Here is a 21,279-nt window from a genome sequence, read left to right as displayed (position 1 = left end):
GATCGCAGCAGGCAGCGACAGGGCGTGGGCGTGGGCGTGGGCGTTGGATCGGGTGGTCGTGGAATCGAAGCGGTTGGATCGGCGGAGGACTCGGCGGTAAAGAGCAGGCGTCGGTACTCGAAAGGGCCCAATAGGTGGACGTTGAAGTGCGGACGGCAAGGCGGGGGAGGGGAGGCAGCGGTGCACTCTGATGGCAAGCGGCGAGCGGAATCGAGAGTCGGAGGCAGCGACGATTGATGAGATGATGAACCGGCGTGGATGATGGTTGGATTCGGGGTCAGACGGAAGCTGTCGAGGGAGATGGGTAGCGAGGGACGGAAGGTGTGAGGTGCGACCGGGAAGACGGGCAAGGACAGTGTCGGAGGAATAAATGTGGGTATCACAAGGACCTCAACAGCTGTGAGCGCTGGCGGGCGGGTAATTGGTAAAGCGTGCAAGCTAAGGCATCCGTCGCTAGCGAGTGAGCGGGCGAGGGTGGTGAGTGGGCGAGGCGAGAGAGGAGGACGCAGTAATGGATCCGTACAGAGGAGGAGGAGGTGCGGGAGCGTGGACGACCTGAGTGAGGAGCCGAGCCTTGCAGGGCAGGCCACGGGCAGTTCCAGTTGCAATTCGGGGTCAGGGTCGCTCGGCAGCTGTCACAGAAGCAAGCAGCGTGGTCGGAGCAGGGAATCGATGTGACAGAGATCAGGCTGGTGGTGGTAGTAGGGAGATGTGCTTGTGCATGTGCTTGCTTGCGATCTGATGTACCGCACCGGCAACGGCAAGTCGTTGCACCAACAACGTACGAGGACGGAGAGGGCGTCGATTGAGGGAGAGAGGTAGTCGAGATCGGAAAACGCAAAAGACACACAGAGGCAAGACGACAAGACGGACGGACGATCAGAGGGGAAAGAGATGGAGAGAGAGAACCGAAGGTCCAGGCAAGGTAGGTAGGTAGGTAGTGTGGAGTGTGGGTAAAGGGAAAAAAAAAAAAGGAATTCTGACGAGCAGAAAGTGTAAAGTTGATGCTAGTAGCAGGTCGAGAGTCAGACAGAGCGTGAGCTACCTTGGGTATCCGTACGCTACCAGCGGGTAACTTTGGACTGCCTCTTTTCCCTATTGCTGTGCTGCTGCGCTGCTGTGCTGTACGGAGTCCTGTCGCTGCAGAAGGTGCGGCAATGCGTCGGGCCAGTCACGGCACAGGATAACGTGCCTGTCTGCTGCTCTTCTCGGGGCGGAACTCGAGGCTCGGGATGCTGAGTGGACGGCAACAAGAAGCAAGACAGGGCCAGGGCGGCGGTGATGGGGGGTGCGAATGCGTTTGCGTGTGCGCGTGCGGTGCGGTGCGGTGCGTTGTGAATGTGGTGGTTGGTGTGTGGAGCGGATATGTATGGGTCCTGGGTCTTGCTTGGGTCTTGGAGACGTATGCGGACGGACTCGGTCTGTTTCTCTCTCTCTCTCTCTCTTTCTCACCCTCACTCTCACTCTCTCTCATGCTCGACTTCTTCAGGTCGACTTGAGGCGTGGGGGGTCTTGGCTGCCGGAGGAGGAAGGGACGGAAGGATGATTACCTTACCTTGGCTGGCAGTGCCAGGTGCGGAATGCGTATCCATAACTAAGGTACAGATACGAGAAGGGCAACTGATGAGTGAACAATTGGCGGCAGTACCTATCCAAGGTACTGAAGTAAGTTAAGGCAAGACGTACCTGACATCTGGTGGCTGGTGCTCTCCTCCGTGCTATTCACATAGAGGGAAGCTAAGACACCGTACCTTAAAGGCAGCCCGAAGCTTGCTTCTTGCAGATTTCAATCTCGCAAGAAACGGCTCGTCACTTTCACGGACGGGGAAGGATATCATCGACTCGACAGCGGGCTATCTTATCCAGTACATTAAGACAGGCCCATTCATCGACTGGCCTAGATGTCTGTCCTCTTACCATCAACGTACGGATAAAATCAGGTACCTTAAGGTAGGTACCTAGAGTAAGGTAGGTAAGATGAAGCAAGGTGAGGAGACTCCTTCGATACGTACCCGGCCGGGCTGGAACGCCTCACCTTACCTTCCCGCCCCGATAAGTACTGAGCTCTCTCGACTGGGTAAGGTGGGCATCTGACGGATCACCTCCACTTGTTTTAGTGTCTTGTTCCTCCACCGCATGCATGGCATTTGAGTATCAGAACCTGCCGGTGCGGTACGTATCTTCTGCTACCTTATCCAGTACCTACCCTACCTACCTATTCATAAAGCTAAGATATTGAGAGCCCTCTTGCCATTTCCATCACTGCCCTGGACTGGAACATCATCTTTATCCTGGACATGGCCCCCAATAGCAGTGTTGCTTCATATGACAACCCTCGCAGCCCGACCAACTCCTTACCTGAGGCACGTAGCGGCAAGGAAACGGGGCGGACAACGTGACATGGAAAAATGCAACTTCCAAGGCGAATGCTGACGGGTCCATCGCGAGAGATGAAAGTTTGATGGATGACGGGCCCTATCCGAGCCATAGGTTCTCTTCTCTTACACGTGCGCCTGACCCGATTTCTGCTTGTTCTTGGCCAGCGCCAGCTGCAAGTGCGTACACTACCGTACCCTGGAGTCGAACAAGGTTCCGCTCTTGAAGAGGGCTTCCTCGTCTTAATTACATCGTCTTCATACGCAATTTAAAATTGAGCAATCAGATCTGTTTCTTTCTTTTTCCCAACAGACAATGATACAACTACGTACGCACCTGAATATTCTCTCCTCCTTCCTTACCTAATCCGTGCTGCATCTCATCTCGTTCTGTAAGCCAAGGCACGAACACATCGACAACGCAGCCTCCGATCCCAGAGCGTCGGAAAGATCTGCCTTCGACTTCGTTTCATTTCTTCTTGTTCTTCTTCCTTTCCCGCTTTTCCCTTTGCTTCTTTTCAGGATCATCGTCATTTCAAGCCTCCCCTGCCGACCATCTTTCATGTTTAGGACCCCAATGTCTGTTCTCAGGCCGGTAAATTCCAGCCCATACTTGAGCCACACCAATTTGACCGCGCCCAGCAACGCGTCGCCGCATTCGGCAGCCTCAGACATCTCCTATGAGCGAGCGCGGACTTGTCGCTGCTGAAGGGGGGAGCCAGGCACAAGGCAATGTAACAACTGTTTCAGTCACCACTCCCGAGTAATGACCCTCACCCACAACCACAACACCTGCCATCTCCAGCCAGCCAGCGTCCAGACCAGAACACACACTCCAGACTACGGACGGATACAGAGTACCAACAAGGCCAACAACCCCGACCGACTCTGACCCTGGCCCGCCAACCTCGAACTCGCCTCAACCTTGGACTTCGACGACGGCCTTGCCTTGACCACGGTATGGTACCTTCTTACATATTCGCACAAGGCAAAAGGCGCATTCCAGAATACAGATGCAGAACGTGGTATCTGGAATATCTGCACTCGGATGGGACGAAAATGACGCCAAGAGACAAACGAACTGCTTTCTAGACCACATCTTGACGCCAGCACGCCTTCTAGTCGCAATCATCCTTGCTGTCGTTAACGGATCGCCAAACATCGACCTGATGCAAGCTAAATTACCCTCATCCTCTATATCCCGAGCCGGCAACCACTCAATCACCAGCCCGACGCTACGGTTTGAACAGACCAAGAACAAGACGGATGGCTTCTACCCGCCACCTAGCTGCATGTCCGTGGCTTGCAACCGGTCTTCCTTCCCTTCCAATCATCTGCAAAGATGCGCCCATCACGGATCGCCTTTTGCCTCTTTCGGCCTGGCTTTCGCTCTCCTACATCAGTCAACCACCCCGTCATTGCCCGAGACCACTATGTAGAAGCTACTACGGTATCTCACCTCACCAACGCATCCAGGCGAGCCGGGAGATGAGGTAGTTACTCGACAGTTTGAATATTGACAACATCGCGGTTGCAGTTGCACATGAAGACGCTTTTTACTTTTACTGGCCCCAACCTACTCAACAGCCACGTTCCTCGTCGCAGCATTCCGCGAACCCGACAAACCGATGGCAACCCGATGACAGCATCATGCCGCACTCATGGACGTTGCCTTCGGCTGCTGTTGCTGAACGGTCGTACAGCCAACAGCTTCAACTTCCTACGGGCACTTCCAAGTTCCTGCATGGTGGTCAAAGATGCTGCATTGGCGGGGCACTCAATGGACGGTAATCTGGCACGTCCACGTCGGAGGCCATAAATTTCGACCACCGCGTAAACCTTATAATCGCTATGGGCACTTTCGTCACTACTTGGCTCTATCATGATGGCAGCTTCATCCTAGTTCCGTCCTTTCTCGCTTCAATTTCAGGCTACCCGTTGACTCCGATTTCTCCGTTGTTCATTCGGTCTCGCTTTGTGGCTGGCGCCGAATACGAACAACCATGAGTTGCGCCTGCGTTCGATCATTTGTCTTCTCGATCACGTACCTGCGGGTCAAGCCACTGCTGTCCAGAGATCTGGATCTGGTTCAGACGTTTGTGGACTTCGAAGATGGTTCAGACTCAACGGCCGACTCCGCCTGGGGTTGTCCTTGACATCAACACCCTCAATGGCCCCTTCTGCATGAATGTCTGCTGGATGCATTCGTACACAATTTCTCCCACAAGAAGGACGGGGCATTTGCCGTCGTTGTATGAATGGGTACCCCGGTCTTCGTTCACGTTTTCGTCAGATAACTGGCACTAATCAGGGCGCTCGTCTGTGCCCCTGGAGGACCATACCCAATCGGCTAGCGTCAACTTGTCGGCTGGCCCAGTAGCTTTTGGAACATTATCGGCAGGGAGCACACGTGGGAGGAGAAGCTTCAAGTCTCATCTCTGCGGCCAGTTTAAAAGTTCACCACACAGACAAGGGCCCAGCCGAGCACACAAGCCACTCGGCCCTTACCTTCAATACGGAGATATTTCAGCTCAGCAGCCATGAAAACCCCTGCTGAACAGTGCTGACGTTGTTTTTGCTTGCTATATCGGCTGACTGCGATACTGGAATTCGTGGTTCACACAAACGACACGACGGGGGCCATGCAGAGCTTGACCTGTCAGATTCGGCTGTCAGACTGGATCCCGTTTTCAGTAGTCGCTTTCTATTTACGAACATCGACACTATCCCCCTGGTAGATTGGTCTTGACAGCTTCCTGAACGAGAAAAGCTCCCATGCACCCCGACTTCATTGGCCTTCCAGCATCTGCTTGCGCGACCTCAGAGCCAGGCGGTCTCTCGGCGCTTAGCCGCGTGTCTAGTCTGTCTTGTTGACTTGGATAGCGAGGGTTTCCTGCAGGTCAACCCTGCGATGAAGAACTATCGGATCGGGACTGGAAGTTTGCTGCCACCAATCGAACGGCCGCTGGACCCGCTTCCCGATCCGATGGGTGATCTGGCCGCCGGTGGTCACAGAGAAGGCTCCTGCCTCACAAGCTTAAGAACTGCAAATCCCGTCTCCAGTTCCTCTGGGCTTGCCATGCGAAATGCTATCAAGAGATCGTTTCGACCGCAAACCCTGAGGGATCTTCTCATCCACGCGAATTCAAACGAGGGCCGTGCGAAGCCAAGCGTTCATATATCATGTTGATCACGGATATGTAGCAGGCATGCTATGGTAAAACGAAGGGTCTTTCGGCAACTGCATCTCGGGACGGGTTCTTGGCCCACGGCTCTTTGACCTTCAGGAACGGATACCGTACCACAGAGAACGTGTCCACATGACGGCCTACTGGAGCCGACGCCGGCCTTGCGCTGGGAATAATTCCGCTACTTCGAATGTGCACTCATGAACCCTGGTTTCCGCTGCTGTGTTTCATGTAGACCCGACCCGAGTAGGAAATTTGGGCAGAGTTCGGCCTACATGATTCGTTGCGTTCCTCCTTCTCAGAGGTGGTTACTCCGGCATGGAAACGACGACTTAGAGTTGGTCTGGGATGAACGGAGACGGTGTCACACGATTCAGCCCAGCTGCCTCGCATCGTCCGGAGCTGAGAAAGCTTAGCGATGCCGGGCTTTGCTCTAGAGTTGCGGCGACTCGGCCAATGATTCGGTCAATTCCCTTGGCCACGTGCTCTCGAAACACCAGCAAGGTCTGAGCCAGCTACTCCGGAAACATCGTTCAATATTTTTGCGGAGTTGCGCGTTGAGTTGAGGCATCTGAATTAACGGCTCGTGAGTTTCTCGCGGCCGCTTTTGCCATACGGCGATGTCGACTCAACGATGTTTGGCGCCGAATGTCAAGTTTCAATGTCGTGTTTGTTGCTGAGGTGCTATACAGACCCCCGGAATGATCGCAGAACCTAGGAAAAAGACTGCCCCGCGGATTGGAAAAGTTCACTACTTCAGCAGAATGAAAAAAAAAAAAAAATGGCCATTTGAAATCATTCTGTAAGAGGACGGAGGTCCCCGGACATTGTCGGCCTAAAAAGTCCGGAGTCGTTCGGCGTGATAATACGGCCGGCGCGCGGGTGGGGCCGGGCGGTTCGTCCGGCCTCCGGCCGAAGCACGCACCCTCGGGAATGACACCGACTACGATTTCGTGGCTTCCCGCGCGGCACGACTGCAGGACCCAAACAATTACTTACGTGGAGTTTCTATCTGTGTTGGCGTATTTCGAATCATGACTAAACGGCGAATCGTCCGATTTGTAAGTAGACTGCCCTCACGCGGTCAGAGTTGGCTAAGCTCGACGCAGGCCAGACGCTCGTAACTGGGTGAATTACGCGATGTAGGGTTAACCTCGTCGTCTCTTGTGCGATTCTTTTACGAGCCACATTACGCGACTGTCACGTTGCGTCGTCGCAGAGCAAGGTGTGGTGATGTCCTGTTGGGCTTCGGTAATGTGTAGGTGTTACGGACGACTGATGTCGTCTTTGTCACCGGTAATGGAGGCGAACGAATCTGGAATCTATAAGAAGAAATATGCTGCTCGACAAAACGAGATTTTCAATCCAGACAAGCCATCCCATCGAAACTCCAAGCTCTAGATGTCATTTCACCTCGGCCACATCAACATCATGTCTTCTTCCACCAAGCCCCTCGTATTGTACGGTCATAGTATGCCAACTCCCAAGAGACCCCTAACTTTCCATGCAGTCTGATCACTTAAACAATATTTAGGCTACACGCCCAACCCAATGAAAGTGGCTATGATTCTCGAGGAATTAGAGATCCCCTGGGAGATGGTACGCCACCGCCCAGCCACGTTCTCATCCCTTTTGGCATAAATTGCACCACGGGCACCCAGTCACTTTCAGATTTCGACTAATAATGACCCGCATAGATCAAGATCGACCTGGCCAAGGTCAAGGAGGAGGCCTATACCTCCATCAACCCCAACGGCCGTCTCCCCGCCCTCAAGGATCCGAACACGGGCATCACCCTCTGGGAATCGGGCGCCATCATCGAGTACCTCGTCGATACGTACGACACCGAGAACAAGATATCGTACGCTTCGTTCCCGGAGAAGTATCTGCTGAAGCAGTTTCTGCATTTTCAGATGTCTGGCCAGGTAAGCGGTACACCTTTGATCATCTCGCCGAGCAACTCGACGGGCGTGAGGTAGATGGAGCCTTGACTGATGCGTGCTGGAATTTAATCAGGGCCCATATTTTGGCCAGCTTGGATGGTTCACGTTGTTCCATCCCGAGAATATCCAGAGCGCCAAAGAGCGATACGAGGAGCAGACCGTTCGCGTCCTTTCCGTCCTTGATGCTGTCCTCAAGGGGAAGAAGTATCTCGTCGGAGACAAACCGTACGTCAAACTTCTGATTCCCCGTGCCTGTCCATGTTGTGCTCTTCTCCATTGGTGGTCCTGATAACTAATGATGCAGAACATATGCCGACATTGCCTTCATGCCCTGGGACTACCTCGGCCGTCTCTTGCTCGGCGATGCCTGGAACGACAAGTACGACATCGACTCCAAGTACCCTGACTATACGGCATGGGCCGAACGAGTCAAGGCCCGACCTGTCATCAAGAATGCGCTGGAGACGATGAAGTCGGAGCGGGCTAAGGAGAGTGGGCATTAGCTGTGAAGAGTGTGCCGTCTTATCTGGTGGACTAAGTGATGGTGACCGTCATCCTTCTTATATACATGTCCTCATTGTAATGAAAAGCCCTATACCAACATCGAAGAGAAGTCTTTGCAGCGTGGTCTTCTGCGTGCGTCTAGTCCTCCCAGATGGCAGCCTTGGCCCTCTCCGTCTCCTCCTGCTTCCTCTTCTCCGCCGCCTTCTCCTCCTCCCTTCGCTTGCGCTCCTTTTCCCGGACGGCCCTGTCGTAAGCCTTCTGCTCTTCCGTCTGCTTGGGCACCTTGACGCCAAGAGCGCTGGCGATCATACGCCTGGCCACCGCGTCCGTCTTCTCAGGACGGCGCGGGCCACCGTCGCTGCCGCCGCCCCCGGGCAGAGGCGCGCCCGTGGGATCCGTGTTGCCGTAAGACGGGAAAGCGTGTGACGCCGGGCTGTGTGTTGGAGAAATGGGGGTTGGGGGAGGGGCCTTGGAGCCGTCGTTTTGAGGCTTGGCTTCCTCTTCCTCTTCCTCGTCGGAGGACAGGTCTTCGTCTTCCCAGGAATCCACGACGGGCTTCTTGGTCTTTGCCTTGGCGGACTTTTTGTCGCCGTCTAATGAGAGCTTGGAGAGAGAGGCCGCGACGTCCGACTTTTGTGCTGATGAAGGCATCTTGACTCGTTTGTGTGTAAGTGCGAAGAGAAAAGAAAGTGTTTGTTGTTCCTGGTAGACGTGTAGGTGTCTTAGCAAGGTGCTGCTTGGAAAAGGCACGACGTTCTAGTCCCAAGACCCCGGGTACGGTACCGTCGGGAAGCGAGGGTAGGTGGATAGTCCCGGGGCAGGGAAGAGTAGATCAAGGAGAAAAGGGGGAGGAGGCTCCGTAACGTCACGGTGGAGGAGGTGGGAAGGATCAACAAGGTGATGCAGATGCAGGTCGAGATTGAATGCTTCGAGTTGATGGGCTTGTCGAACAATCTCTCTGTTCTTGAGAAGCCGGGTTCAGGGGAGGGAAGGGGAGAAGCAGACGAGAGAGAGAGAAAGAGGAAACGAGGGGATTTGGACCCTAAGTCAGTTTATTCGTAGGACTGAAGTCTGGTTCCAGTTCTGGGGACGGTCTGGGCAACGGCTCCAAGTTTAGACGGGATGGGATGGACTAGGTATTCGAAGAGCCTGACGGGAACCTCTGGCAGTGTGGGGTAAGGTATTTGCTTCGGTAGGCCGTTTTCCCCGCAACGAGTCAGAGAGTTCGGACAGACTGGCCGTGAGATCAGACTGCGCCGGCTAGAGCGCCACAGCATACATACTGTGTATCTTCGACATTTGGACTGTAAATGGGAATGAGAAACAATTGTTAAAGGACAGTGTGAACTATCACCTCCTAGTCGCAAGCCAATCGCCGTAGTCCGTGCCGCCCCCAGCTGCCCGGGCTTGTAAGGTAGATAGGTAGGTAGCTGACGTGCTGATTGAGGGGAACCTTCAGCGTGCAACAGCAAGTGCCGCCACTGATGATGGACCCTGAAGGTGCCACGGCCAGACCTACCTACCTACCAACTGAGGTGGATCGGATCTATGGAAGCACCGGACTGACCAGGGCCGATGTTCTTCCAGGCGCTTCCAAAGCCACCAGTCGGGTGGAGCCGTGGCTCCTCTTCTCAGTGGCCGAGCGGCGGCAACGTCAGTGCTCGGCTGGCTAACAATGATTTTTCTGGTGATGCGTTTACTCTTTAGTCTCCGGTGGTCTCCATAATAATCGTAGAGTTACCTTGACTCTCACTTTCTACAACTTTGTATTTGTAAGGCGTCAGGAGGCGATGCGCAACGCCATTTAGGACGAAGGGTCCTTTCATTCTGCACAAATAAATCCCATCAGGCACGTTTCAATTGTTCATATAGCCCGTCACTTCTTTTCCCCCACCTCTCCCCCGTCTGCAGCGGCCGCACCTAATTCGCCTTCGGCCCTGTATTCCCCGACTACCACGTGCCCGCAACCGGAGCTTCGTCGACGTTGACTCGCAACTACCTTCGCCGTCAGTATGGTGATGCGATCGACACTTCCGAGGCGCCTCGCCCTCGGCCGTTCAGCCAACCACCTCAGACGCCCCTACTCGACCCCGACTAGGTTATCTCCAGCCAGTGCCCCGAGGTGCTCGGCCTCAACCTTCGACCGCTTGCTGCTCTCCGCCCCGAGGTCTCGGCAATCCGTTTCCCAATTCTCGACCTCAACATACCGTTTAAAAGAGGAGGACCAGAGCGGCTTCTTCGACCGCGCTGTTGAGCCTCTATCCGAGGAGGAGCAAAAGGCCAATCTAAAGCACCAGCGCGAGCTCGAGGAGGAGCAGCTGGCCGAGGCCAAGAACTCTAGCTCCGAGTCATCTGCCAAGAATGAAGGTTCCGGAGGAGCACAGGATGGTAAGGGCAGTGCGGCAGGCGGCTCGTCGGCTGGCTCTGGTAGTGGTGGAGGTGACGATAAGGGTGACGGCAGCGGCAAGAAAGGACGCAAGTCCGACAAGAGCTTGCAAAAGCCCGTCGTCCCAGACGTCTATCCTCAGGTTTTGGCCATTCCCATTGCGAAACGGCCATTGTTCCCCGGATTCTACAAGGCTATCACCATCAAGGATCCGAACGTAGCTGCCGCCATTACGGAGATGATCAAGAGAGGCCAACCGTACGTTGGTGCATTCCTTTTCAAAGACGAGAACCAGGATGAGGACGTTATCCGCAACGTGGATGACGTCTACGATACTGGTGTCTTCGCGCAGATCACCAGTGCCTTCCCGATGCATGGCGAGCAGGGCGCTTTGACGGCTATACTGTACCCTCACCGCCGTATCCGCCTGTCGAGTCTGCTGCCACCCGAATCCGACGAGAAGAAGTCGAGCGAGGCCAAGGTCGAGCCCGTTCCCGAGCCCATACCCCCGAAGGCAACCGAGGAAGAGGCACAGCCAGATAAGAAGGGCGATGTTGTAGCAAGCTTCGAGGAGAGTGCCGTGGCCCCTAAGCCGGACCAGGCTGCGGAGAAGTACGAGCCCACCGCGTTCCTTAAGAGGTATCCTGTCAGTCTTGTCAATGTCGAAAACTTGACTGAGGAGCCCTACGATCCCAAGAGCGCCGTCATCCGTGCGGTCACAAATGAGATCGTCAACGTCTTCAAAGAGGTCGCCACCATGAACAGTCTCTTCAGAGACCAAATCTCTACTTTCTCTATGAGCCAGTCTACTGGCAACGTCACGTCGGAGCCTGCAAAGCTCGCTGATTTCGCTGCCGCGGTTTCTTCGGGCGAGCAGGGTGAATTGCAAGAAGTTCTTTCCAGCCTGAACGTTGAGGAAAGAATGCAAAAGGCCCTTATTGTGCTCAAGAAGGAGCTCATGAACGCCCAGCTGCAGTCCAAGATCACCAAGGATGTCGAGAGCAAGATTACCAAGCGTCAACGCGAGTACTGGCTGATGGAGCAGATGAAGGGCATCCGGAGAGAGCTGGGCCTGGAGTCTGATGGCAAGGACAAACTGGTGGAGAGGTTCAAGGAGAAGGCCGACAAGCTGGCTATGCCAGAGCCTGTTCGCAAGGTGTTCGACGACGAGATCAATAAGCTTGCACATCTCGAGCCCGCGGCCTCTGAGTTCAACGTGACCCGCAACTACCTGGACTGGCTCACCCAGATCCCATGGGGACAGCGCAGTGCCGAGAACTTTGGCATTAAGAACGCCATGTCGGTCCTGGACGAGGACCACTACGGATTGAAGGACGTCAAAGACCGCATCTTGGAATTCATTGCTGTAGGCAAGCTCCGTGGCACCGTCGAGGGCAAGATCATCTGCTTTGTCGGTCCTCCTGGTGTTGGAAAGACGTCTATCGGAAAGTCCATCGCCCGCGCTTTGAACCGCCAATACTACAGATTCAGTGTGGGTGGTCTCACTGATGTGGCCGAGATCAAGGGCCACCGACGCACTTACGTCGGAGCTCTACCCGGTCGTATCATCCAGGCGTTGAAGAAGTGCCAGACCGAGAACCCTCTGATCTTGATCGACGAAATCGACAAGATCGGCCGTGGTTACCAAGGCGACCCTTCCTCCGCCCTTCTCGAGTTGCTCGACCCCGAGCAGAACAGCTCTTTCTTGGACCATTACATGGATGTCCCTGTCGACTTGTCCAAGGTCCTCTTTGTCTGCACAGCCAACATGACCGACACTATTCCGAGACCCCTGCTTGATCGTATGGAGCTCATCCAGCTGTCCGGCTACGTTGCGGACGAAAAGAAGGCTATCGCTGACAAGTACCTCGCTCCCGCCGCCAAGGAGGCTGCGGGCTTGGCCAACGCCGATGTGAAGCTCAGCGAGGAAGCCATCGAGGAGCTCATCAAGTCGTACGCCCGCGAGTCTGGTGTCCGCAACCTCAAGAAGCAGATTGAGAAGGTCTACCGCAAGTCGGCGCTCAAGATTGTCCAGGATCTGGGCGAGGAGGTTCTACCCGAGAAGGAAGCCCTGACAGAGGACGGCAAGGAGGCTCTCGCAGAGGCGGAGAAGAACACCGAGGCCGCCCGCGAGACTGGCGAGCAGCCAACCGAAACTCCTGCAACCGAGAAGCCCCGCGTCGCTCTCAACGTGCCGGATACCGTTCATGTCACCATCGGCAAGGACAACCTCGTCGACTACGTTGGCCCCCCTGTGTTCACTTCCGACCGCCTATACGAAGTCAACCCGGCCGGTGTCGCCATGGGTCTCGCATGGACCCAGATGGGAGGCGCCGCCATGTACGTCGAGTCCATCCTTCAGGGTCCTCTTCGCCCCAGCAGCAGACCCGGCCTCGAGATTACGGGTAACCTCAAGAACGTCATGAAAGAGTCCTCAACCATCGCCTACTCGTTCGCCAAGTCACTTATGGTCAAGGAGTTCCCCGACAACCACTTCTTCGACAAGGCCAAGCTTCACCTTCACGTCCCCGATGGCGCAGTGTCCAAGGACGGCCCCTCAGCCGGTATCACCATGGCCACTTCGCTTCTCTCCCTTGCCTTGGACACCCCCGTCAACCCTACCGTTGCCATGACTGGCGAGCTCACTCTGACCGGCAAGGTTCTCCGCATCGGCGGTCTCCGTGAGAAGACAGTTGCCGCTCGTCGCGCCGGATGTAAGACAATCATCTTCCCGAAGGACTGCATGTCGGACTGGCTCGAGCTCCCCGAGGTAAGCCACTGAATCACCGCAACAAGAGAACGTCGCGTTTACTAACATAACTTACAGAACATCAAGGAGGGCATTGAGGGCAAGCCGGTCGCCTGGTACTCTGAAGTCTTCGACCTCATCTTCCCCGAGCTTGACCGCGAGGCTGCCAACAAGTGCAAGACTTGCGAGTGGCAGAAGGAGCAGGACGACAAGAAGAAGAAGGACAAGAAAGACAAGAAGAACAAGAAGAAGGACGAAGACGAAGAAGACGACGATTAGATCACGTAATTCAAGGTGGTCGATTCGACTACCCATGTTACACCCCGCCCTTCGCGAACGACTTCCCTCCTCGGCGCCCCGCTCGCATCCCCTACTACTGGACCGGCATCCCTACATCCCATGGACGATGATGTCGTCAGTCACGGCGGCCCGAAGTATGGTGTCTGGAGGTCCTTGACGGGAAGGGCCATGCGAGGGTTTGGGCACAGGCGCGGACGACGACTGGACGGGCGTTATGGGCGAAGAAGAGGGTTGTTTTACCGCACAAAACGATTAGACGAGCCCGCATAAAGCTGTCACGTGTGCTGACATGACCTCACAAAACACTGCATCTCTACTCTAGATGGTTATTTTGTTCGTTTTCTGTTTGGCTGGCTTGATTTAGCTCAAGAAGGGGGAGTTGTTTTTTTGGGAGAAGAGGCCGGGACCGGGCCCCTTTGTAAGAGTAGGGTTGCAGAGAAACCCCAATAGCATAGACCTCGCTGCAGCAGTTGCTGCAATCAGCACACCGGATGGTGGCTGTCGATAGGAAGAGCAGGGCGCGCTGTTTTGCATAGGGTGGCTATTGGGCAGAGGCAAATTCTTGTACACTATGGTCGTAGCCATCAATGGGCACTCGGCGAACAGCCACACAGCACGGCTTGCTCCTCCTGGGATTTCTCAGCCAGATGATTCGTTGACGTAGGTGCAATCGGTTGCGTTGACAGCACTGCATTTTCGATTGGTTTTCCGATCGAGGGGGCGTGACCTGCAGTCGATGCCGTCCAAGGCGAGCGAAGCGGAATAACGAAAGAGGCAGACAACATCCAAGGGTGCGATGGACCAGTTTACCGGAAACGCTGACGCCTGCAGATGAGAACGGGGCCGACATGGCCGCCACCCACCAACGTCGAGCGGCCGCGGGCTGACTTCTGTCGCTGGTAAGACTGCTGCGCCGTGCAACACGTCCGAGGCGTTCGCGGCTGCGGGATTGGAGTTGAAGCCCCGAAGTCGCGGATGGTGCAGTGGCCGTTTCTGCGGGATTGTAATACAGGGCCGCCTTTTGTGATATATGACGGGTCTCATGAATGTTCGTTCGATACGAGGCCGAGCCATGCCATGGTGACATTGTTACATGTGCCTGACTGTAGCCCAATGCCTCCGTTCGACGATATTTGACGTCGAAGGCTGTGCTGGATGGGTGCGCACGCTGACGTTCCGTCGCGCGAGTTCACAATGCGATCATTACCTCCGGTGGCGGGGTCACTCTGACGCTATCCTTCAGGGTCTGATCTGGTGGCATGTCCATCCACCCACGCGGGATCGGTGGGGTTTGCGGGAGGAAACTGGGATCTGTCAAAAGGGGGCAGACGGGAAGACCCTAGCATCGATACACCACGGGCTTGTTTTGTGCCCTTTCGTCCCGCCACCGACGATCGATCTGGAATCTGTTTTGGCTATCTGCCTTTCAGCACGTTGAAGACGGGAGATCACCAGACTTGCAATTGGACCTTGCGCTTAAGGAAGCATGGTTATGCTTGCTTCCAGCGCGTGAAGTCAGCGATTGAGAGGTGGTCCAAAATCGAGGCAACCCGTCTATGCGTCTGACGATTCCGGGCAGTACAGGACACATCAAGGTCGCGTTTTGTTGACAGCTCGACGTCAATAGAGCCGAGTCCACTTGGTGCAGATGCAAGGCATGCGTGCAGGACAGCCTGTCAATGTCAAGACAGCCTCACCATTTGGGCTGCATCGGTGCCCAAATGCAGCCAGCGCATCAGAAGGGGTTAAATGGGCCGACCATTGGCGTCGACCAGTGGGCAGGGCTGACAACAAGTGCCATGATTACATATTGCATCCAACGACGTCCCAGCAGAGGCAGCCCGGCTGTACTGGGAGGCCGGCCGGCGAGCCGTACTTGAGACTAGCAGGGGCCGCGGGTAAGCAAGCGGCTTTTCGGGGCTGGAGCATCAAGACGAGACGAGACGAGACGAGACGCCATGTTGCAGCCGTCGGTACGGATGCAGCACCAACCTCACGAGGAGATTCTCAATGACGCTGGAGCGGTTCGTTTCGTCTGCGCATGCAGTGCTAGGTCGCCGTGCCATCGGCTGCGATGCAGATGCTATCTGCGTGTCACCTTGGACATACTGGACGCAGCGTCAGGCAGTGGAGGGAGAGAGGATGGCAGTGGAGCGCTGATTGGCGATGTGTTGGCGTTCGTAGCTGTGGATGAGGGCATTGGGTCGTGCAGAAGGCGTTTCCCGCATGAGAAAAGCAGGCACGTGGGTATCTCGTCTGCATTGTGCCGTCCAGTGATCCCAGAGCAGCTAAGGTAGGTAGAGCAGACTGGAGCGCATACAGATCTGTCAACGTATGTTGGAGTTGGACTCGGTCTTTCGCGGAGCCATTTGTGGAATAGAACGGGTCGGAGCAGTCGGAGGATTTAGCCAGTCGATGTGCTTACCCCTTCGGCTTTCTGAGTAGGCGTGATTGGCACCGGCGGCAAAGGATAGACGGCGCTTCTGGCCGGTGACTCTGGGCAAAATCCGGAGTCTTCTCGTCTTTGAAAGCAGGACCGTCGCGTCCGGGACTCGGCTTCGGCGGGCATGAGAATGACGGGCGAAAATAGAATCGGCAAGTGCGCAATCGGACAAGCTGCCCCAGGTTGAGATCTCTCCAACATCCAGACTGATTGAGTCACGATTGGTGGATGCAACGGGGCAACTTGGGCTTGGGTGTCCATTATGACATGCCCCTGTCGATTGGAATCTCGACAACGCTGCTCCGATCGTCGTCCAGCCCCCCTTGCCAGTTCCTTTTTTTCCTTGACGGGTGGACCAATATGAGGAAGAAAGGGCGGTCAATTGCTTGATCGGAAGTTGATGAATGGGGGAGGTTTGCATCAACGAAGTGGATGTCGGCGGGTTTGAGGAAGAGCCCAACGAACCCAATTTCCACGCGCGAACCAATGTCCAATCGCGTAGGGAGGGCTGAGTTTTCAGGTCATCGTACATGGACCAAAGCCGCTAGAGACGGATGGAGAAGAATATCGAAGTTGTAGTCGAAAAGTACCTAACTTTTTGTATGGTCAGTATGTCGATTGGTGGTGGGCAGCCTTAGGAAGAGTAGCGCTTCGAGATGTTAGGTAGCTCGTGCAAAGACCAATGACCTGGGAAGAAGACTTCATCGTCCGATAAGTTGAAGAAAGTTGCTCGCAGCCCAAACCGATAGAAGAGTATTACTCCGTACTTTGATGTGATTGTGATGAATTGAACATGACATGTATGTAAAATGGAAATGACGGGAAGGAACAACGCATCAAAAAATACCTTCCTCAGGGTCCACCTCTGTAAACGGTCAACCTAAACTCCTCGAGGTCGCAACGTCCCGCGTGCCTTCCATATTGCCATCAGGTAGGTGCCTTCATTAGGTAGCGCGAGGTGCTGATAATGACGATGCAGAGCTCCAGACGGGAATCACTTTCTAAGGTAGGTAATTGCCTTGCCCGCTACGAGAAAAGGAAATCCGCCAGCTCCAGACCAGACGCTGCATCTAAACCCGAACCTGAACCTGAACCCCACGACACCGACACGGCCGCCGTCCAGGGCAACGGTGCCCCTCCCCCTCTTCTCAGAACACCCTGGTCAAGGTCGCTTGTTTTCTATACAAATCAGACGGACGCTCGCCTCATTCAGCCTGCCGCGCCCTCGCCGAAAGCCCACGCCCACACCTACCTACCTTACCTACCTACCTACCTTACGCCAGCAGCCACCTCGCAGACACGCAGACACGCAGACACCAGACGCAGACGCAGACGCGGACTCGCACTCTCCCACGCTTCTCGCACGCGGCACGCCCAGTCCAGCCGAGCCCAGCCATACCCAACTTCTTCCGATCCAATCCAGCAACGGCTGTATATGTCCTACATCAGAACATAGCTCGCCCATCTACGAAATCCTCGACGTCGTCTGCCGTCATCCTATTCAAAACCACATCTATCTGGCCGAAACCCAGACTGACCGAGCTCGACTCAGGTCACGTACTGCATAGCCCCGTCCGTGTCTGGGGGCCAGGCAAATCATATCTTTTGCAAGACCGATTTGTCGCCAATAGACAGCCAGCACGACGCTGCAGCCCTCAACTACGAATACCTGACTGTCGTCTAAAGTGAGCCCATCCAGGGTTCTTGATACTTCAAAACCACCACTCAACTTCTTCGCATCGCTTCCGGATGACAACACATATACTGCAGCTTCCCCAATCTACACCAATTATCTGTCGATAGCCTCCTACTCGAGCTTCGCAATTCCTCAAAAAGGCACATCGACTCCCGGTCGATCCTCCCTCGTTTCCCCCCACACACATCTTTCCCTCTCGTCTGAATATGCTCGGCGTCTTCACCATTACCCCTCTGCACATATCCATCTTCTTTCGTCACAGCATCTGATGTGCCATCTTGCTTGCGGTTGCCTGCATACTATCCGCCACCCTCGAGTTGCAACTGAACGTCCACAAAACGACACCCGCCGTCATTCTTGTCTCGCCTTCCCCGCGCCCGACCACTCCCCAGCCGCTGCCGCTGCCGCTGCCGCTGCCTCTGCCGCCGCCAGCCCAGTTTAGCTCCGACCTGCCTTCAGGCCGGCCCAAACCAAGCTTCAAGGTTGACCGTCTTTCCCTTCAGGGCCCATCCTTGTCTCCCGCCTGGTTCGCTCCCGGACCTGGTTCGCGGGCCTATCCATAATTAACACACTTCACCCCAAGAACCACACCGCTCAGAGCCTCATCTCACACCGTCTTGTCGAGCTCCTCGAGAACTCGTCGAGATTTGACGTGTTCTCCAAATTCGATTCATCATGGCGCAAACAAGCGCCTCCTCTACGGAGCCGCCTCCGTCGTCGACGACCCATCCCAGTAGCACTAGTTTCTTCCGCAAAATCTTCGGACGAAACAACGCGGCCCCGGCTCCCGGTCCTGTCGGGCCGCCCCAGCCAAAGGAGCCCGAGCCCGAACCCGAGCCCGACTCCGACGACCCGCAAAACGCTGAGCTGGGACGCCGGATCTCGAGAAAGGTCGTGCCTGGACTTCCTCGAGTGCAGACCTTCAAACGTCAACAGTCAGAGCGTAGAAATAATCTCGCACCAGTGGAGCCTTCACCAGCTGAGAGGCGTGCTCTGTCGGTGGATAGACGCGTGCAATCTTCACGTACAGCATCACAGGCCCAATCGTTTCCACGAGCTAGCGCTCCGGACCTATTCGAAAATGCCTCCTTCGAGGTTCAATCAGCTATATCCGCACCCGTCAGCCCCATCGAGGAACATGTAGAAGGAACGCTGCATCACGTGGTATCCGAAGTCACGGAGCCTGCGGTGGAAGAAGCTCATCTTCCCGAGGTCCAGTCGAACTCGGACGCGCATTCTGTCACAACATCTCAGTCTCAATACGAGGCCATGATTCATGACGAGCTTGAGACCACCTGGATTCTCAACCTCAGTATGCATTTCAGGGATAAGTCCAAGAGAGAAAAGTTCTTTGTAACTTACCGGGAGACGCCTACGCTGTGGCGCCGGGTCACTATCTCGCTAGACTATCGTAATGCGCCGGACAATTCGCTCGAGATGGACCTGTTACATACCAAGTCCCAACGCGATAAGAGCTCCAAAATTTACGAAGCAATCAGGGACAGCCTGCAAGACATTCAGTTTTACCAATCCGTCACCAACCTCAAATTACAGACTACTGATGGTCGACTTCATGTCCACGTGGTTGAAGACGTAAATGTGAGTCTGAGCGAAACAAACCTAGTTGAGGGCGTATTAACTTTTGGTAGGAAATCATCCAATATCCTACCGTCCGCCAAGTGCAACATCTAGGATGCCGGAGGATAAGAGAAAGCGATATCGATTTCGACTCTCATATGTCTGGTTTTGTTTACAAAGTGTGCGTTGGAGGCGAGGTGCTTATAAAGAAGGAAATCCCGGGTCCCGACACCATTGACGAGTTTCTTTATGAAATCAACGCGTTGAACCGACTCCGATACTCGAAGAACATCATTCGATTCTACGGGGTGGTTATTGATGATGACGACGAACACGTCAAGGGATTGCTCATCAGCTATGCCGTCCATGGCGCTCTCATTGATGTCATTTATGACAATCGACAAGAATCAGAGCTTGGCCTTCCCTGGCCGATTCGTGAGAAGTGGGCGCGCCAAATCGTGCAAGGCCTAGCGGATATCCACGAGGCTGGCTTTGTTCAGGGTGACTTCACTCTCTCGAACATTGTCATCGATTATGATGACGACGCCAAAATCATTGATATCAACAGAAGAGGCTGCCCTGTGGGATGGGAGCCTCCGGAAGCCACGCCTCTCATCGAGAGCAACCAGCGCATTTCAATGTACATTGGCGTCAAGTCTGACCTCTACCAGCTCGGCATGGTCTTGTGGGCGCTGGCCGCACAAGATGACGAACCCGAAGCTCAGGGACGTCCGCTGATGCTTGGCGAGGACCACGTCGTTCCCTCGTGGTATCGGGAGATTGTGGATATCTGTCTTAGTGACGATCCTCGATTACGACTACAGGCCTCATCGCTCATGGCACTGTTCCCGGATCCTGTGGACGGCGACGACATTGCTCCACCGTCCATTTCGGTGGATGACGGATACACAATGCAAGAATACTTTGTGGACGGATACAACGGCCCTGGGAGAGTCCGGACTGTTCAACCTTCGCAGGACTGGTCGTACGTAAACATGGGCCATACTTACGCCAACCCGAACGTGGGATTCTCACAGGACCCTTACTACTACACCAGAGGTCGGTCTCCGCCGAGCCCGCTCCCGAGCCACTACGGGCGCTGTGAGTCTCCCGGTAGGGGTCGTAGCATGTCCGGGTGGGCTGGCGCGAAGAATATCGCACCGTCTTACAGTGACATTGGAGTCGACGAAATGGAGGACGAGCCCAAGAGTGCGACGCCGACAACCAGCAAAGATTCCATTGCGACGCCGGAACCGTTGGAAGAGACGAACAAGGCGATGCATAAGAAACTGGAGAACCTGCAATTGACGCCGATGTCTAACGACTTGCCCTTGGACGACGTCGAGGTCGACCAAACCCCAGTGCAGGAGGACACTAAACTTGTGAGCGAGGAGTTTTCCAAGATCCTGTCCAGACACGATCTCGAGGAAAAACGCACGTCTGCCGATCCCATCGATACCAGGCCCTTGATGGCAAGTCCTATGACAGTCCAGAACGTTGCCATTGGTGAAGAGGAAACGAAGGCAGAACCTGAAAAGGTGGAGGAGGGTAGCCGAACGACGCCAGAGAAACAAAACACAAACGGGCAATCAGCGCCCGAAAAGGGGGACACAGGACCCAGTGACCAGATGGACAGAATCAAAGTCGCTTTGAGCGAGAAGGATGGTGCCGCGCAAGTTTCGGAGCACGAACTTGCTGCAGCGGATGCCCCCGCATCTCTGCCGGCTGACGGAGCGTGTACGGGAGGCGAGATCGGCTCAAGTGCGGAGGTGAGGCCGGATTCTGAGACCGAGGCCAAGCCTGTCGCCGAACCGAATATGACGACGCCATCCGACGCTGCAACTTTGCGAGCAGAATCATGCTCCGATCAGGAACATCGACTGCCCGAGATCGAAACCGAGAAAACGGAACCCCTGACGGGCTCATCCCAGTCAAGTTCTCAGCTGAGTTTTACAGACAAAACTAGCACGCCCAACGCTGAAGCACCGGAGCTCAAGGGTGTTGGGGCAGCTCATTCAGACTCGGATGAGCAAATGTTGCGGGAAAAGATGTCCCTCGACGATGATTTGACAGTGTCAGCAAAGGCCGCCACGATATCGACAGACGCTCATGTATGA

At 55.1% G+C, this 21,279-nt stretch overlaps 4 protein-coding genes across 4 annotated transcripts; 3 read left to right on the top strand and 1 right to left on the bottom strand.

The window, feature by feature from the left end:
- Nucleotides 1-6,994: 6,994 nt before the first annotated feature.
- Nucleotides 6,995-8,009, top strand: CkaCkLH20_01087 (glutathione s-transferase; the record flags this gene model as incomplete). Its single annotated transcript, XM_038883807.1, has 5 exons — nucleotides 6,995-7,028; nucleotides 7,098-7,162; nucleotides 7,261-7,488; nucleotides 7,580-7,731; nucleotides 7,811-8,009. 5 exons carry the CDS (start codon nucleotides 6,995-6,997, stop codon nucleotides 8,007-8,009), a joined length of 678 nt encoding a protein of 225 aa, XP_038751402.1.
- Nucleotides 8,010-8,148: 139 nt separating this feature from the next.
- On the bottom strand, nucleotides 8,149-8,661 carry CkaCkLH20_01086 (uncharacterized protein; the record flags this gene model as incomplete). The annotated part of the gene is made up of 1 exon (XM_038883806.1): nucleotides 8,149-8,661. The coding sequence occupies one exon, from the start codon at nucleotides 8,659-8,661 to the stop codon at nucleotides 8,149-8,151; it is 513 nt and encodes a 170-aa protein (XP_038751401.1).
- A 1,361-nt stretch (nucleotides 8,662-10,022) lies between these two features.
- On the top strand, nucleotides 10,023-13,424 carry CkaCkLH20_01085 (uncharacterized protein; the record flags this gene model as incomplete). Its single annotated transcript, XM_038883805.1, has 2 exons — nucleotides 10,023-13,166; nucleotides 13,224-13,424. 2 exons carry the CDS (start codon nucleotides 10,023-10,025, stop codon nucleotides 13,422-13,424), a joined length of 3,345 nt encoding a protein of 1,114 aa, XP_038751400.1.
- Nucleotides 13,425-18,259: 4,835 nt separating this feature from the next.
- CkaCkLH20_01084 (protein kinase domain-containing protein) lies at nucleotides 18,260-21,279 on the top strand (the record flags this gene model as incomplete). Its single annotated transcript, XM_038883804.1, has 2 exons — nucleotides 18,260-19,183; nucleotides 19,234-21,279. 2 exons carry the CDS (start codon nucleotides 18,260-18,262, stop codon nucleotides 21,277-21,279), a joined length of 2,970 nt encoding a protein of 989 aa, XP_038751399.1.

This window comes from Colletotrichum karsti (genome assembly GCF_011947395.1).
Source record: "Colletotrichum karsti strain CkLH20 chromosome Unknown Scaffold2, whole genome shotgun sequence".
Taxonomy (NCBI): domain Eukaryota; kingdom Fungi; phylum Ascomycota; class Sordariomycetes; order Glomerellales; family Glomerellaceae; genus Colletotrichum; species Colletotrichum karsti.
This window is presented reverse-complemented; position numbering and strand designations above follow the sequence as displayed.